Source organism: Equus caballus, chromosome 9, assembly GCF_041296265.1.
Source record: "Equus caballus isolate H_3958 breed thoroughbred chromosome 9, TB-T2T, whole genome shotgun sequence".
Lineage (NCBI taxonomy): Eukaryota > Metazoa > Chordata > Mammalia > Perissodactyla > Equidae > Equus > Equus caballus.
In genome coordinates, this window is record NC_091692.1 from 81,887,903 (window position 1) to 81,904,546 (window position 16,644).

Genomic DNA, 16,644 nt, shown 5'->3' on the forward strand with positions numbered 1-16,644 from the left:
TTATGACGCAACAGCGGCGCGGGCCTCGCGGTCTCGCGTGACCGCGGGCGCAGCTTCCCTGCCTGGTAACAGCGGCAACGGCAGAGGCAGGCGGGCGAGGTCAAGATGGTGGCTCCGCGGGCGGGGGAGGCGGTGGAGGGAGGAGGAGCCAGACCATAGTCAGCCGGAAACACCGACACCCAGAGGCCTCCCCTGAGCCGCCTCTGCTGCCTCAGCCGCCGCCGCCTCCGCCGCCTGCTCCAGCTCGAGCGACACGAGCGGGCGGCGGGGCGGGTCGCCAGAGAGACGCGAGAGGAGGGAGGGCGGGGGCGGAGTCGCCGCCTGAGCCTCCGCCCCGGCCGCGGGCCCGGGCCCTGCCCCCGTGGCCCTGCCCGGCCCGCCCAGCCCCGGTGTGGCAGCGGCTCATGGCGGCGGTGGGGCCCCCGCAGCAGCAGGTGCGGATGGCCCATCAGCAGGTCTGGGCGGCGCTCGAAGTGGCGCTCCGGGTGCCCTGCCTCTACATCATCGACGCCATCTTCAACTCCTACTACGATTCCAGCCAAGGCCGGTTCTGCATCGGGCTCCAGATCCTCCTCCGGCTCCTTGGTAAGGGGGACGGGGTAGCCTGCGCCCCAGGGACCGCTCTGCGGGCCAGGACGTGCCGCAGGGAGCCGACAGCCGCGCGGAGGCCGTGGGTCGTGGGTGCGTGCGTCTTTGGGAACCAGTTTCGTCCCCCCCCCCGGCGGCGTCTTTGTGGGCTGTGGGGGAGGAGATGACACTTGTCTCAGAGTTGACAGCGGAGCGGTCCTCCCAGCAAGTCATCCCCTTGTTCGGTTTTGCGCCCGAGTGAGGGCGGGGAGAAAGCGCGGATGTGTGAGCATGCGGCTCTTTGCCTTCTGTTTCTCTTGGGGAATGAGTGCTGACTTACCACGCGTGTCCTATGCGACAGCTTTGGAAAACAGCAACTCTGCTTGCCTCAATCTCGCCATTTGTGACCTTGGACTTGTCGTGCCAAGGCCTGGGCCTCAGTTTCCCCCTTTCCGAAATGCAGAGTGCTCGTCTGTTGTCACTTCTGTATCCACATGATCATGAAGTGTCTGCGGTAAATGACACCCAAACGAGAGAGAGACTGTTTCCAATGTCAGACCTTGAAATCATTACCAAAAATCCTCATGAAGAAGACGATACTTTTAACGAGTCTTAAAAATTTCCATGAATAGAGAAGATGATGTTGAAAATGGTTATGAAAACGTGGCTAGAAAGTGATGAGACTTTTCCAAAAGAGACTTCTGAAAATCAGTGTCTTTGTCGCATATGAATGGAGTGTTAAAAGCATCTTATATTTCACTCCCCATCTTCACTTGTATCACCAGAATGAGAAGCATTTGTGCGTAAAAGAATTTTTTTAAGTAATTGAAACTTGGCAAATTTTGTTGGTGAGGTAATTTCTTGTGATAAGTTTTTAGTAGGCTAGTGTTTTTGAAGTGTTGCTGGGGGCGGGCTGTTAGTGAGGTCCTTACCAAGCCTTTCTGAATTAGGAGCCATCTGTTGCTTCTTAATTCCTAAAAAAAAAAGAGAGAGAGAGAGAGAGGTAATGTTGATGTTTTGTTTTTAGTAATAAATAACATTTTACATTTGTTTAGTACTTTACTTTTGCAAAATGCTTTTACTGGTATTATCTAACCTAACCTTCAGATATCCCTCAGAGTTGGGTGGTGTTAGTCTCATTTTACAGATGAGGAAACTAGGGGTCATAGAGGTTGTTTTGCTTTTGACTGCAAGTAAGTCGTTGCCAGAACGTAGGCTTAAAAATCTTCTGACATCAAGGATGGTTCACTTTCCTCCTCAGTACAGCTGCAATCCAGATACAGAATGGTATAGTAATGATCGTATGCTAAATCTGAAAACTAACAGATGTGAACATGATGGTCTTTAGCACAAGACTTCTCTTAACCCACCAGCTGCTTAATCCCAGGCATTCCTACTTAACCACTGCAGAAGTCTAATGCCCTCATTATTTGTGGCAAAAATGGAGCTGTGTGATTTTGCAGTGTGTACAAATGTAGAATCATTAGGTTGTACACCTGAAATTAATACAATGCTATATGGCACTTATACCTCAATTTTAAAAAAAGAGCCTTGACTGGCTTTAATGTTTCATACTTAACATATGTTAATTCTAATAGTCATGGGTAAAAGTGAGGTTAATTAAATAATGTTAAAATGAAATTAATAAGAATGGGGACCTGTTGGGAAGGCATTTTATTCCTGCCAGTTAGAAGTCACTCATGGTCATAAGTTAACAGGCAGTTACTTATCTCAGTATAGAGAGGTGGTCCCAGCTGAGCCTGACAGACTGCCAGCTTCCTACCCCCGCTTACCTACCCACATTAGTTGATAATCTGCATGCAGGCAAGACCTATGCTGATTCCTGGGATGGAGAGACTGAGAAACAGGGGAAACAGATCGTTTCTATTCCTTAACCCCACGGACAAAGAGAGCTTGCTAGAGAGAGTAGACGCTAACAGACTTCTCGGGGACTTTGTCAGATTTGGAATAACCACGTACTTTGGGGACTGAATAACCAAATGTAATATGGACTTGAGGGTGGAGGAGCTTTACCCACTTTTGCTTTGAGAGGAGGCCACAGTGGAGGAGGAAAAAAAAAATGGAGCTGTGTTTGAGAGGCTTGACATATTCATTCTGCAAATAGTGTAGCCACTGCCTTGAAGGTTCTCAGGACATGGAACATTGGGATCCTCTGAGACGTCCTCTGGGACCAGGTGCTTATGCAGTGCTCTCAGGGCCGAGCTTCAGGTGGGGGAGCTTTAAGGAAAAGGAGAATTTTCCTTAATTAAATCATTTGTAGTTTAAGAACATTGAACACAGTAATCTGGTATTTTCCTTGTGCTCCATCCATGCGTCTTATTTTTGTGATCGTGGAAGTTTGTGTTTGACAAATTAGAGAAGAATGTGAGCTCAAGCAAATTACTTAACTGCTCTGTGCCTCCCTTTTCTTATCTTTACCTTTTTAAAGACAATAATGATCTCTCTCTCAAAGGGTGTTAGGAACAATACATGAGTTAAGATGTAAGCTCTTAGAACAGTACTGGGCTGTTTAAATGTTAGCTGTTAGTAAGCCTGATAGCTCTTTAAAAAATATTTTAATACTCCAGTTAAGACCATACTCTGTTACAGATATTTTGGTCTTTTGAAGGCATCAGCAAAATGTTGGTGCTGTTTATTTGAGAATTTTGATCCTAGAATATTCTCCCCATCAGACTTTATACGAAATACAAAATATTTTCTAAGTCTATCACCCGACTGCTCGTTACATTATTCCAGTATAATTATGCTAATTTTTCACATTTGTAAGATTAATAAAATTTTTAAAAACTGATTTGGGTGCTAAAAGTTTCACCCTGAGTAAAAACAAATGTCTTAAATATTTGAGGCCCATTCAATGAGGCATCTTATGTTGTTATTGAAAGTCACGGGTTCGTGTGTAAAAAATACCAAAGGATAGTTGAAATTAATTGTTCTACCTGGTTAGTATTTTTTATAATTGTAGACCTCTCAGTACTGCTGTATATAAATCTCAAAACTTGTCGGTCTCACCTTTTTCTTTAAAATAGAATTGTAAAAAAGGAAATCTAATTGTAGATTGTAAAGGAAAATTGTTGTAGGAAAAGCATTACCAATTTTGTATGTAGTTTCTGAAAATTTTGCTCCCCTCTCCCTACAAAAAAGTACCACAACTGTACTTTCATTTGGTATCAAACTAACAGGAAAATTTCAGCACGTCAGAATATAAAGCATCTCATTTTGGAGATCCAAATAAAATCATATCATAATATATAAAGTATTTAAAATATTAAGCTATTCTTAGGAGCTGTTAAATGCTAAATGAAATGCAACCCAGTGCAGCATAATGCTGAATTAGCAAATCCAAATCCAAAGCAGGAAATGCAAGCATGGGAGTTTGTTTTAATAGTGTTACTCATAACATGATAATTCATTGAAGTGGAAAGGCCTTTCTAAACATAGAAGAAAATCCAGAAATTAGAAAATTTGATAAATTTGACTACATAAAAATGAAAAACTTCTTTGACAAAACTCCTTTTTTAAAAAAATCCTTAAAAATGAGAAACTGAGCGCAAAGTATTTGCATCATATGAGATGAAGTCCTAGTAAGTTTTACTCTGTCAATAAGGAAAACTTATACTCCCAGAGAAAAATGGGTCCAGGATAAGCAGTTCACAATAAATGAAATGCACATGGTCAATAAGCAAAAAAAAAAAAAAATTATTCAGCCTCATTTATAAAAAAAAATTATTCAGCCTCATTTATAATTAAAGAGATGCAATCAAAACAAAATTTCAGTTACCAGATTGGTGAAGAGTTCAGAATTTGAATAGGAACTAGTTTGGCAAAGGATGGGAAAATAGGTAAAGTTACACAATTTTGGTAGGCTGTCACTTCTACGTAAAGCCGTTTGGCACTATCAACTGACATTCATCATATACCTTTTGACTCACAATTCCAGTTGTAAGAATTTGGCCTAAAGATATAGTTGTACGAAGTCTGTGGGCAACGATATTCATTGCGGCATTGTTGGTAATAAGAAAACAGCAGCAAATTGTTCATCTAAATCTGTTAAAAGGTAATCTGTTCATTGTATTAGGTTTAGCTATACAAGAAAGTTGTTGAAAAGGATGAGATGGTTATTTTTGGTACTATAGAAAGAACTCAGAAAACCTATGAAGTGAAGAAACAAAGTGAAGCAGTGGTGATTGTCACTGCTTAGGGATAGACTTGGGATTCTCAACAGCCACGCTATTGACATTTTGGACAGGATAATTCTTTGGTGGGTGGAATGAGGCTGTTCTGTGAATTGGAGCATTTTTAGCAGCATCCTTGTTCTCTACGCGTTAGATACCAGTAACACCCCACTTCTTCCCAGTTGTGACTGCCAAATGACCCCAGTGGTCGAGGGTGCCGGGGGGGGGGGGGCCGCAAAATCCAATCTTTGTTGAGAACCACTGAGATAGACAATGTGACCAATAGCATAGAACAGAAAGGCCAGAAACAGACCACACCTGTATATATAGAAACTTGATGTGTTTCAGAGGTAGAATTGAAGTACATTGAGAAACTTGATGTGTTTCAGAGGTAGAATTGAAGTACATTGAGATAAATATAGACTATTGAATTATTGGTCATTTAGTTATTCACATGGAAATAATTATATTGCATCTCTACCTCACATCAGTATATAAACAGTCACTTCTTAGTAAATTAGTACCTAAATATGAAAAGCAGAACTGTAAAATTTTTAGAGGAAAATATAGAACGTCTTTTTTTAAATCTTAGAGTAAGAAAAAAAATCTTTAAAAATATATAAAAGCACTTAATCTCTATTAATCAAAAGGCAGCGTCCAAAAAGTGAAAAGACCAACCACACACCTGGAGAAGATATTTGCATTACAGATAACTGACAAGGAATTTGTAGTCAGAATATTTTTTGTCTATAATGCAATAAAGAACAACTCCATTTATAAATGGGCAAAAGGTAATCTGGCAATCGCAGAGGAAGAAACATGAATGGTCAATAAATTGGAAAATGCCTTCTATGATAATTGGAAATGCAAATTTTTTTTTAAAGGGTAAAAAAACACCCAACAATTATAGTGAGATCTTTGGATAAAAAGCAAAAAAGAGTGTATGTGAATGTGTTTGTTTATCCAAAACTTGGTTTATTTTTCATTTAATACCTATAGGTTTTGACTTTTCAAAAGAAATCGTGTTCACATATTTCTCTTTATTAAAAACATACTTGTTAAAAATCTTAGTTTAAAAGCAAAATTTTAGTTTCATCTTACGAATAAAAAACTTAAAATACTTTTTGTTTTTCTTTTTTTTTTTTTGCTGAGGAAGAATAGCCCTGAGCTAACATCTGTGTCAGTCTTCCTCTCTTTTGTATGTGGGTCACTGCCACAGCCTGGCCGATGAGTGGTGTATGTCTGCACCCAGGATCTGAACATGTGAACGTGGGCTGCCGAAGTGGAGCACACTGAACTTAACCACTATGCCATGGGGCTGGCCCCTAAAATACCATTTTTTTAACCTAAAATGAGAGTTTGATAGAAAATTTTTCCTTATGCTATAGTTTATTCATCAAGTACACCTACAGATTAACATTTTGAGATTTTATTTTTGTCCTACATTTTATTGCTTAGGGCTCCCTTGGGAGTAAGGTGGTCATAACATTTATTTCTGTGGTATTCCATCTCATTCTGTCGGGCATTGAAATGTTTTTTCCACAGCTTGCTTTAGATTATGTTTTAAAGGAAGTTGAGGTACCTGGAGAGTTGTAAATGTTATGTCTTATTTTCTTCTAATTTTTAGTCCTAAATTTCCAGAAGTTTAATGGTGTGAATAGACTTTACACATAAAAGAGTTAAACACTTTGTTGTGTAACATGCATGATGGGAGTTATTTTGCTTGTTTGTTTTTGTTTGCTTATTTTTGGTAATCTAAGTTGAAAAGGCCCTGAACTCTCTCATGGTTGAGTTCATATAGAGCTTCAAAGCTCCTGAATTGATTTTGATACCTACCTTTTTTCCTACCTTGAGAACTTGAGTGTAATTCTCTGACCACTGGAGAATTGGATCCCTAAGTTGTGATTTCAGTTAATTCTATTCCCCAGTGTCCCAAGGAGATTTTCCTTTAAAAAGCAGCATTTATAAAAAGCCTTGATAACTTATGCAGATCACTCTTAGATCCTAATTAGAAACTGTCCCTGGGCTTAACTTTCTTAGACCTACAGGGTAAATACCAAGTTTTATGCCTGAAGTTGAGAAAATGCAGCAAAACATAAAAAATATTATTGACAACACTCTTTAAAGGCCACTGAAGCAGAATGTCACTTGAGAGACTTGTTTCTGTGAAAGGAGAGCTGATTCTTCCGATATTCCATACATAGGAACATGCGTATGAAAGAAAAATTTAAGAACCCCAGGTACATGCAAACTTTGGGCAGGAATTAAAATGATTTTAATACTATTCTTGAAATGTTTGGTCATTATTACATCTTGGGGGTATAATTTTAGTCAAGAAAGAGTTGTTCCAGGTTGGTAACTCGCTAGGACGCATGTGGACTCTGAGGCTGTAGTCTCACTGAGTTGTCTGTCTGTTATAGCCTGCTCTCCCTTTTTTCCTTTGGTACATTTACATAAAGCAAAATAGGCACTTCTCCAGCGGCATTTCTAAAACCCAAATCATTCCTTCGTTTGTTTTTTGTTTTCTTTTTTTAAAGATTGGCACCTGGGCTAACCAGTGTTGCCAATCTCCCTTTTTTTTTTAAGGATTGGCACTTGGGCTAACAACAGTAGCCAACCTTTTTTTTGTTTTTCCTCCTGCTTTATCTCCCCAAACCCCCCCGTACACAGTTGTATATCTTAGTTGCAGGTCCTTCTAGTTGTGGGATGTGGGACACTGCCTCAACATGGCCTGACGAGCGGTGCTGTGTCCTCGCCCAGGATCCGAACCCTGGGCCGCTGCAGCGGAGCGTGCGAACTCAGCCACAGGGCCGGCCCCTCGATTGTTTGTAAAAATAAGCTTCAGGGAAAAAAGCTATTAGAATAAAAAGAACTAGTTATAAATTACAGCAAAGTTCATGAATATTCACAGGTAAAGATTGATTTGCCAGTTTGTAGTAGCAAGTTGACAAAAATAATTTACAGGCCCCGCTTGACTACCCCCTCTTTTTGCTTGAGGAAGATTGTTGCTGAGCTAACCTCTGTGCCAGTCTTCCTCTGTGTGGGATGCCTCCACAGTGTGGCTTGACGAGCAGTGCTTGGTCCACGCCTGGGATCCGAACCTGCAAACCCTGGGCCACCAAAGTGGAGCTCGTGGTGTTAACCACTACACCACCGGGATGGCCCCGACTTTCTCCCTTTTAAGTGTTATAAAATAGACCTGAAATTATTTTGATTTTGTTTTGATTCGTTTTAGGAGATTAGTTTTTGTTTCAGGAGAAGTATTGACTTTTGTTTTTCTATGTAGAGAAAGTAAGATTACGTATGGTTAATAGTGGCTGCATTAATTTCATTTCCTGTTATCTTCCATGGAAAAGGTTTTTTTTATTTTAAAGATTGGCACCTGAGCTAACAACTGTTGCCAGTCTTTTTTTTTTTCCTTCTTTTTCTTCTTCCTGAAGCCCCCCAGTACATAGTTGTATATTCTAGTTGTGAATGCCTCTAGTTGTGAATGCCTCTAGTTGTGGCATGTGGGACGCCGCCTCAGCATGGCCTGATAAGCAGTGCCGTGTCTGCGCCCAGAATCAGAACCAGTGAAACCCTGGACCGCTGAAGCAGAGTGTGTGAACTTAACCACTTGGCCACGGGGCGGGCCCATGGAAAAGGTTTCTAATCCTGCTCAAAGAAAGTCCATTTTATATCAAAAGGGCCTATTCCCAGCTGTCAGCTCTTTGGGAGATTATTAGCGGCCCACTTGCTTGGAGAATCAGGTGGTTCTTATGCAGAGGTTTATGTATCTTGCAGGTGATTGTGTCCTTTTGTTCTCCTTTTAACAAATAACCTAATACACTGGCACAGGATAAATTTTAAGTTCGTGGGCACAGTCATCATTTAGAGGAACTAGCCCTCGATTTTACATACAGTGGATTGTAAAATGCCTCCATTGTAATATGCAGTGTCTTTCTTGATTACATGCTGAAAGAAGGTGGATAGATGAATGTTAAATTTGAAGTTTGTCACTTTTTCTATACTCCAAGCTCTCTTTTCTCAGCTTTGTCTTACCTTTTCATGGGTCTCAGTTTCTAAGTGGGCTGTATTTTGTGGTTGCCTTTAAAAATATAATGCAGAATTTGACAGAAACATTTATTTCCTTAATGAATACTAATTGTATTGATTTTCTCCAAAATATTTTGGGATCCGTAGGTATAGAAGGTAGGACCCTTGCTTGCCATCAGGGACACATTATTTAATAGAGTAGATGATACCTACTCAGGTCACTACGAACTACACTCTCAGGCAGTATAGGAGCAGTAAGCGTTTCACCAGGTTCTGTAGGAGTGCTGAAGGAACAGTCACTGTCAGAGGAAGGGGTCTGTGGGCTGGGTAGGATTCCAACAGTCAGGGATTTGGGAAGTTGGTGGGGCCATCATGCCAAGCAAAGAGAAGAATGTAAACACAGCTGCAGTTGTGGCCGAGAAAGGGGTGTGTTTGGGAAAGAAGTCTGGAGCATTGGTGTGTGGTGGGAGGAATATTACTGTAAAGCAAATTGGACTCTTGAATGTTAGGACAAGAAATGTAGATTGTGGTCATTTCAGAGCCGCTGCAGTATTTTGAGCAGAGAAACGAAGAAAGGCAATTTGGTGATGGCTTGTAGGTGAATTTGGCCAAGGTGAGTTTTTAGAGAGACTAATGGTTTGGTGTCACTGAGAAACAGAATATATAGATGTTAGTAGAATTTGGCAATTGTCCAAGTTTGAGGGTAGGGGGCTTAGAGGTACCATTAAGAGAATACTAGTACCTTTAACTGAAATTGGAAATTGAAAGGAAGACCTGTTTGAGGCCAGTTAGATTTTAGAAATTTGGACTGATGTAGTTGTAATGTAGAAGTGAAACTAGGTGAGTATTTGGGTGTCATTTCCATACTTGAGACTTTGGATAATGTTTATTGTAATCTCACTCAAAAAATTTGTCAGAGTACAAAGATAGATGGTACTGGGTGCTCCTCAGATGATACGCTGGTTACATATGGAGTGGGGGAGGGGGAAGATGACCGTTGGTTTTTTTTTAATATGTTTTAGTTTTGTGAATGTTACTTTCATAATTTGAAGAACAATAAAAGGGTTGACTATTTGAAGAAAAATTCAGTAATGAACAGGAAAAAGGGAACTTGGAGGGTGTTTCTGAAATCTGCAGGAGAATACGTAGAAAGAAAATAAAACTGAATTTGGACCCATGGGAGAATGCTCAAATTTAAGGTGCAGGAAAAATAAGAGCCAGCAGGAGTTCAGTTTGAGGAAAAGGAGGAATTGGGTCTAAGTATAAAACTTAAACTCAATTTCCTAAAGAATATTTTTAAGAAAAATCTGATTTAATAGGAACAAATGTTTTTCCATTTTGGTTATTTTAATTCTTGATGTTTTTGTAATGGAATTATTTTAAATGTTTTTAATGATTATGAAATTATAAAAGGACATGTTCTTTCAAGAGTTTTAAACTTGTTAAAATGTATGTATCACTACAAGCTCATCTTGAAGATAATTTAGTACTTTGGTGTCGACATACAGTACTACTTCAGTTACTTTGGAAGTCAGAAAATAAGGGATGAGATTTTTAAAAATGTTTGGTCTGTCCTGTTGAACTCTGATTTTACCAAATCTTTATTGGCCTTTAAGCCTAAATTGTCTTGAATCTTAATGTTCCTAACTTTGAAAATATTCCTATTTCCTAATTAAAGGAAGAATATCAAAGCTATTAGTGGAAAAACATTCTTAAAAATGTTTCATTCAAATGACCTTTCTTCTTTTTTCTTTTTAGGTATATTTGTATCCAGTGTTGTTCTGATCTTGTCACAGCGATCACTTTTCAAGTTTTACATGTACAGCTTAGCCTTCCTATTAGCTGCAACTTCAGTGTTGGTAAATTATTATGCTTCTTTGCACATTGACTTCAGTGGTGCCTACAACACATCAGCTTTTGGAATTGAGCTGCTTCCTAGAAAAGGGCCCTCGCTATGGATGGCACTCATCGTTCTACAGCTAACGTTTGGAATTGGATATATTACACTACTCCAAATTCATTCCATCTATTCACAATTAATTATTTTGGATCTTTTGGTTCCTGTAATAGGCTTAATCACAGAGCTGCCATTACACATCCGAGAGACTTTAGTTTTTACTTCTTCCTTGATTCTCACATTAAATACAGTGCTTGTCTTGGCAGTGAAACTTAAGTGGTTTTATTATTCCACACGATATGTTTATCTCTTAGTGAGGCACATGTATCGAATTTATGGATTACAGCTGTTAATGGAGGACACATGGAAGAGGATTCGTTTCCCAGATATACTGCGAGTCTTTTGGCTAACAAGAATCACAGCTCAGGCTACAGTGTTAGTCTACATTTTAAGGATGGCAAATGAAGCGGATTCCTTCTTCATTTCTTGGGATGATTTCTGGGACCTCATTTGCAATCTTATCATTAGTGGATGTGATTCCACACTAACTGTACTGGGCATGAGTGCTATAATTTCCTCAATAGCCCATTATTTGGGCCTTGGAATATTAGCCTTTATTGGATCAACTGAAGAAGATGACAGGCGGCTTGGCTTTGTAGCACCTGTTTTATTTTTTATTTTGGCTCTTCAGACTGGTTTAAGTGGGCTAAGACCAGAAGAGAGACTTATTCGCTTAAGTAGAAACATGTGCCTTTTATTAACTGCAGTCCTGCATTTCATCCATGGAATGACAGACCCTGTATTAATGTCTCTCAGTGCCTCTCATGTGTCATCTTTTCGTAGACATTTTCCTGTGCTCTTTGTCTCTGCCTGCCTATTTATTCTTCCTGTTTTACTCAGTTACGTTCTTTGGCATCACTATGCACTAAATACATGGTTGTTTGCAGTTACAGCCTTTTGTGTGGAACTCTGCTTAAAAGTAATTGTTTCTCTCACTGTTTATACATTGTTCATGATTGATGGCTATTATAATGTCCTCTGGGAAAAGCTTGATGATTATGTCTACTATGTTCGTTCAACAGGCAACATTATTGAATTTATATTTGGTGTAGTAATGTTTGGAAATGGGGCTTATACAATGATGTTTGAGTCAGGAAGTAAAATTCGGGCTTGTATGATGTGTCTGCATGCTTATTTTAACATCTACTTACAAGCAAAAAATGGCTGGAAGACATTCATGAATCGTAGGACTGCTGTTAAGAAGATTAATTCACTTCCTGAAATAAAAGGGAGCCGCTTGCAAGAAATAGATGATGTATGTGCAATCTGCTATCATGAGTTTACAACATCCGCTCGTATCACGCCATGTAATCACTATTTCCATGCACTTTGCCTTCGGAAGTGGTTGTACATTCAAGATACTTGTCCAATGTGCCATCAAAAAGTCTACATCGAAGATGATATCAAGGATAATTCAAATATATCTAACAACAATGGATTTATTGCACCCAATGAAAACCCAGAGGAAGTTATAAGAGAAGCTGCTGCTGAATCTGACAGGGAATTGAACGAAGATGACAGTACAGATTGTGATGATGATGTTCAAAGAGAAAGAAACGGAGTGATTCAGCACACAGGCACAGCAGCTGAAGAATTTATTAATGATGATACTGATTAAAATAGCATTTACTAATCATTGAGGTATTTGTTTAAAATTCAGTTCATCCAAAATGGAGTAATATGCTTCACTTCAGTGTGTAACCAAGCACAAAAACAGTATCAATGTTGAATCTGTGAATGGTTTTCCGTTTACTGTGATGTGCTACTGTAAATATACCTCTTTAATTACTTCTGGTCTCTTTGGTGACCTATTTAAATTTGTGTACATTATTGTACATAGAATAAAATGTTTTCACGTTTTTATGACAAAATTTGAACAAATAGCTTTTTAATAGATGTAACGATAATATGGTGCGTCAACTGTGCCAAAGATTCCTCAATGAAAGTATACAATGTAACTCTGGACCCTAGTTTTTCTTTAAAATGAATGGGTGGGAAAATGAAGGTGTAAATCAGAGGACATCACGTTAAATCCAGGAAATAAAAGAATTTGGACCAGAGGATCAAGGCTATATGTAGAGTATTTTAAAACTAAGGAAAAAATAGGCTGCCAGACTTGAATTTTGAGGAGCGCTGTAATTGAATTGGGGTTGAAAGTCATGATTCAGAGATTGTGTGACAGTTGAGAAATAGGCTTATATCAACTAAACTTTGGTATAAACTAGAACGTGCTAATTGTTTAATTTTGATGTAAAAATCAGTATATTTGTTAGCCGTTCTGTGTTCACAGTGTTGACCTAAAATTGTCCTTTTGGACTATGAAGAGATTACAAAATGAAATACTTTTCATTGTTTTAAACTTAGACGTTAGTGACCTTAAAAAGTCCTGATCTGACTTTATGGATAAAAAGGAGGGGGAGGGTGTGCAGTGATAATATGCCTCTTTAGACAACTTCCAGAGAATTCCTTTATTGACACTTCCAGTAAATTTTACCATGAAATTTTACATACATGATGGAAAATGGAAGACACATACCAATTACATGTCAGGAAAAAATATTTTAATGGTGTTGTTATATAGCGTATTGGCTAATTCCAGTGGGTCCTCATCTCTTACTGCTGACATTATCTCCAGTATTTGGCTAAAACAAAACAAAAAACAAACAAAAATGGATGGTTAAAAAAGGACATATTCTGTTGTAAAGGTATTTAATTATCTTTTCTACTTAAAGGAAGATACTGTACTAGCACCTTTAAGAGAATAAGCTTAACAGGTATTAAAGTTTTCAGCAATATCAACAGAAAGGTTTAACTGCTAGGATATTTAAAATAGAGTAGAGACGAATTTCTGGGGCACTCTTGCATATACCTAGAGCCAAGAACCAGGTTCAAATAAATTATAAAAGCTGTTCATATTATGTGTACCACAATTATAGAATTAACCCAGTGGAAATGAAGAGTTCTTTTAAACTGTGTGTCATTACACATTCATTCGTCGGTCACGATGAGCTTTTGAAAAAATTAAAAGGAAACGTACACTGCACTTAAGTAAGGGAAGTACTGTTTCATCTTTGTTTGGAGTTTATATATGTACAAATGTGCTGAGTCACAATGTAGGTGGTATTGTGGGGATAGATAGCAGTCACAGTCTGAAAGTCACTGCTTAAAGAACTACTCCTCAAAGACAGCAGGAAACTGCTGCATGACACTAGCACAGTGACAGCAAAGGAGCTTAGAAGTTATCTACTTGGAACAATGTACAGTTACTGGGCCGGGGGGTTTCTCTTCCTGTACTGTTTTCCCTGCAAGAGTCCAGGGGTCAATCTTTCAGTTTCTCTGCCTAGAATAATGATAATTATCAGTGTTTGTTAGCAATATTGTGTATAGAGAATATTTTTTATACATAAATTAGAAATTTCTAAAGTAAAAATTAAACATTTACATATTCTTTGTCTTAAGCTTTTTGTTCCCTTTATATGGGTTTCTTAAATATGAACACCTAAAGAAATCAGGAACAGAGATTAGAGATTAATTGGGACTTTGTTATTGTTGTATAATAGTAACACAAAAGCCTTGCTTAATACATACACTAAACGAATTGATTATACTAAATTTTGGTTATGACAGTCAAAATATGCTAAAAGCAAATGTAGTAACATTTAAATTGACAGTGAAGACCCAATTTTCTTAGTAAACTACAGAGTTTTCCTCTATTAACTTCTTGGAAATGGAACTTACATGCCTAATACTGTGTGAAATCAATATGATTCCTGTCACCACCCATCTCCCTTCAGTCTTGTCTCCACATTGATAACTGCTTACAGCTTTAAAAAAAAAAAAAGAACTGCCACTTTGCTATTTAAAAGCCGGTTGGCATACGAGAGCCCTCACGACTGGGCTACCTTCCCAGACTTATCACCCGTGCATCCTACTTTCTGCCACACTAAGCTCATTGTTCCCCCAGAGCAGCAAAGCCCTTCTGCATCTGCGCTCCCTCAAGGTGTTTGTCTAGGTCTGGTCTAACAGCCCTACTTAGTATAAACAGTGGAAATGTCACCTTAGTTAAGCTACTTCCCCTCAAGCAGGCAGTTGCTTTGTCCTGTGGTCCCAGTCCTATAGTCATACCTCTGTAACAGCACTACCATCTTGGATTATACTTTTTATCTGCTTGTTTGCTCCAGGAGAGCAGAGATCCTTGACTGACCCATTTAATGCCTTATCCAAAGTGCCTGGGCACAAGGTACCTACTCATCTAGTGGAAGGATGAGGGCGGGGACTATCTTGATTCTCCTGTGTAACCTCAGTAACTTGCACCTTTCCCGACATATGGCAAGAGCTCCAAAACGTGTTTCAAGAAATGTATGATCTTGGGGCCGGCCCGGCGGTACAGCAGTTAAGTGCACATGTTCCACTTCTGCGGCCCGGGGTTCGCCGGTTCAGATCCCAGGTGCGAACGTGGCACCGCTTGGCACGCCATGCTGTGGTAGGCGTCCCACATATAAAGTACAAGAAGATGGGCACAGATGTTAGCTCAGGGCCAGTCTTCCTCAGCAAAAAGAGGATTGGCAGCAGTTAACTCAGGGCTAATCTTCCTCAAAACAAAAAAAAAATTTATAATCTAAAATGGAGGAAAGACCTAAGATAATTAAAACATCAAACTGTTAATAGATGGAATTTGAAATGACTTTGTAAGTAGGAATTAACTTGCCAATTACTAATAAGCATTAGATTAGACGAGGGGCATGTCTAGTTTTGACATGTGGTTTAAAATGTTTCAGTTTGCACATGTTGATTTTCCCAAGCTCCACCTACTGGTTTTCATGACTGCAATGGATGCTCAGGCCTTGGTTCTTAAGAATCTGCATTTAGAAACACCTTACAATTTTCTCTTGCAAATGTGCAGCTAAAGTCAACAGCTATACTTGTACTTCGGGCAGTATGGAAAACTGATTCGGATACACCGTTGGCAACAACTTCCTCTAAGCTGGCTGCTGGAAAAATACCAGTTCGCTGTCTACTGTCCTCTTAAATCTCTCAAAACTTACTCAGAAACATTGTCTCCTGACTGAATCTGCAAGTACCTACATTTCATAAAAATTACAAGTTGGTCCTTTACTAACCAGAATTGAAATATATTCCTCACCCTACACGTTTTAAAACATTAGGTTTTAAAGTCTTTGCCAATACAAGCATGTTAATAAAGGAAATCTTTCCAGTAGATTTTTATGAAATAATGCTTCACTTTCTCTGCCTGCTGAATTTTGGATCTGGCTTACCTAATACTCTTATTATCTGTTAAAAAAAAATAGTGCATACGGAAGTAATTATTACAATCTAAATGTAACAATCCAATATTAATTTTTATGAACGTCTTACAAATATGTCCAGTTGCCTGAACTGGTAAACCATACTAGAGATCAACAGAGTCTAGATTTAAATTATCTGCAAACAAAAGAAGTTGGAAGATGTGCCCATTAAAATGATACAACAAACTTTCTGTAAGTCATAATGCTCCACAGTTCCTTGACAGTTAAATGGGTAATGGGCCCTCTTTTTCCATATGCTATATATTATAATCAAAAAATAATTCTGAATTACTTTTTTTAGGAAATAAAATTATATAATGTTCTGCCTTTTTTTTTCTGGTTGGAAAAAGGAATTGTCTCTGTAACTTATCCTTTTGTTCAGAGGCTTAAAGAAACGTGTTATTTCTTAGGTTTATTAAGGTGGTCAAAACATTTAAAATACAGATACCATTAAGGTCTGCTGAGACTGCATTTTTATAACCATCAGCAGGGAAGCTGCATGGCAACAGAACTTAAACCAGGTACGGTGATCCTATGGATGGATAGCTTTAAGATCATTTCCCCTCCTACAAAATGACGAAAGACC

The 16,644-nt window shown here is 38.9% G+C and overlaps 2 protein-coding genes across 16 annotated transcripts in view; one reads left to right on the forward strand and one right to left on the reverse strand.

Moving 5' to 3' along the window:
• The first annotated feature begins 66 nt into the window (after nt 1-66).
• Nucleotides 67-12,623, forward strand: RNF139 (ring finger protein 139). Its single transcript, XM_001497461.7, has 2 exons — nt 67-585; nt 10,554-12,623. The coding sequence occupies exons 1-2, from the start codon at nt 405-407 to the stop codon at nt 12,368-12,370; spliced, it is 1,998 nt and encodes a 665-aa protein (XP_001497511.3). The 5' UTR covers nt 67-404; the 3' UTR covers nt 12,371-12,623.
• A 574-nt stretch (nt 12,624-13,197) lies between these two features.
• Nucleotides 13,198-16,644, reverse strand: part of TATDN1 (TatD DNase domain containing 1) — a 39,605-nt gene continuing 36,158 nt past the window's right edge. For 14 of the 15 annotated variants that reach the window (XM_070221362.1, XM_070221363.1, XM_070221358.1 and 11 more), the window contains one exon: nt 13,206-13,394. In XM_070221362.1, coding sequence (XP_070077463.1) covers nt 13,292-13,394 — 103 coding nt within the window. In that variant the 3' untranslated portion in view covers nt 13,206-13,291. 15 annotated transcript variants of the gene reach the window in all.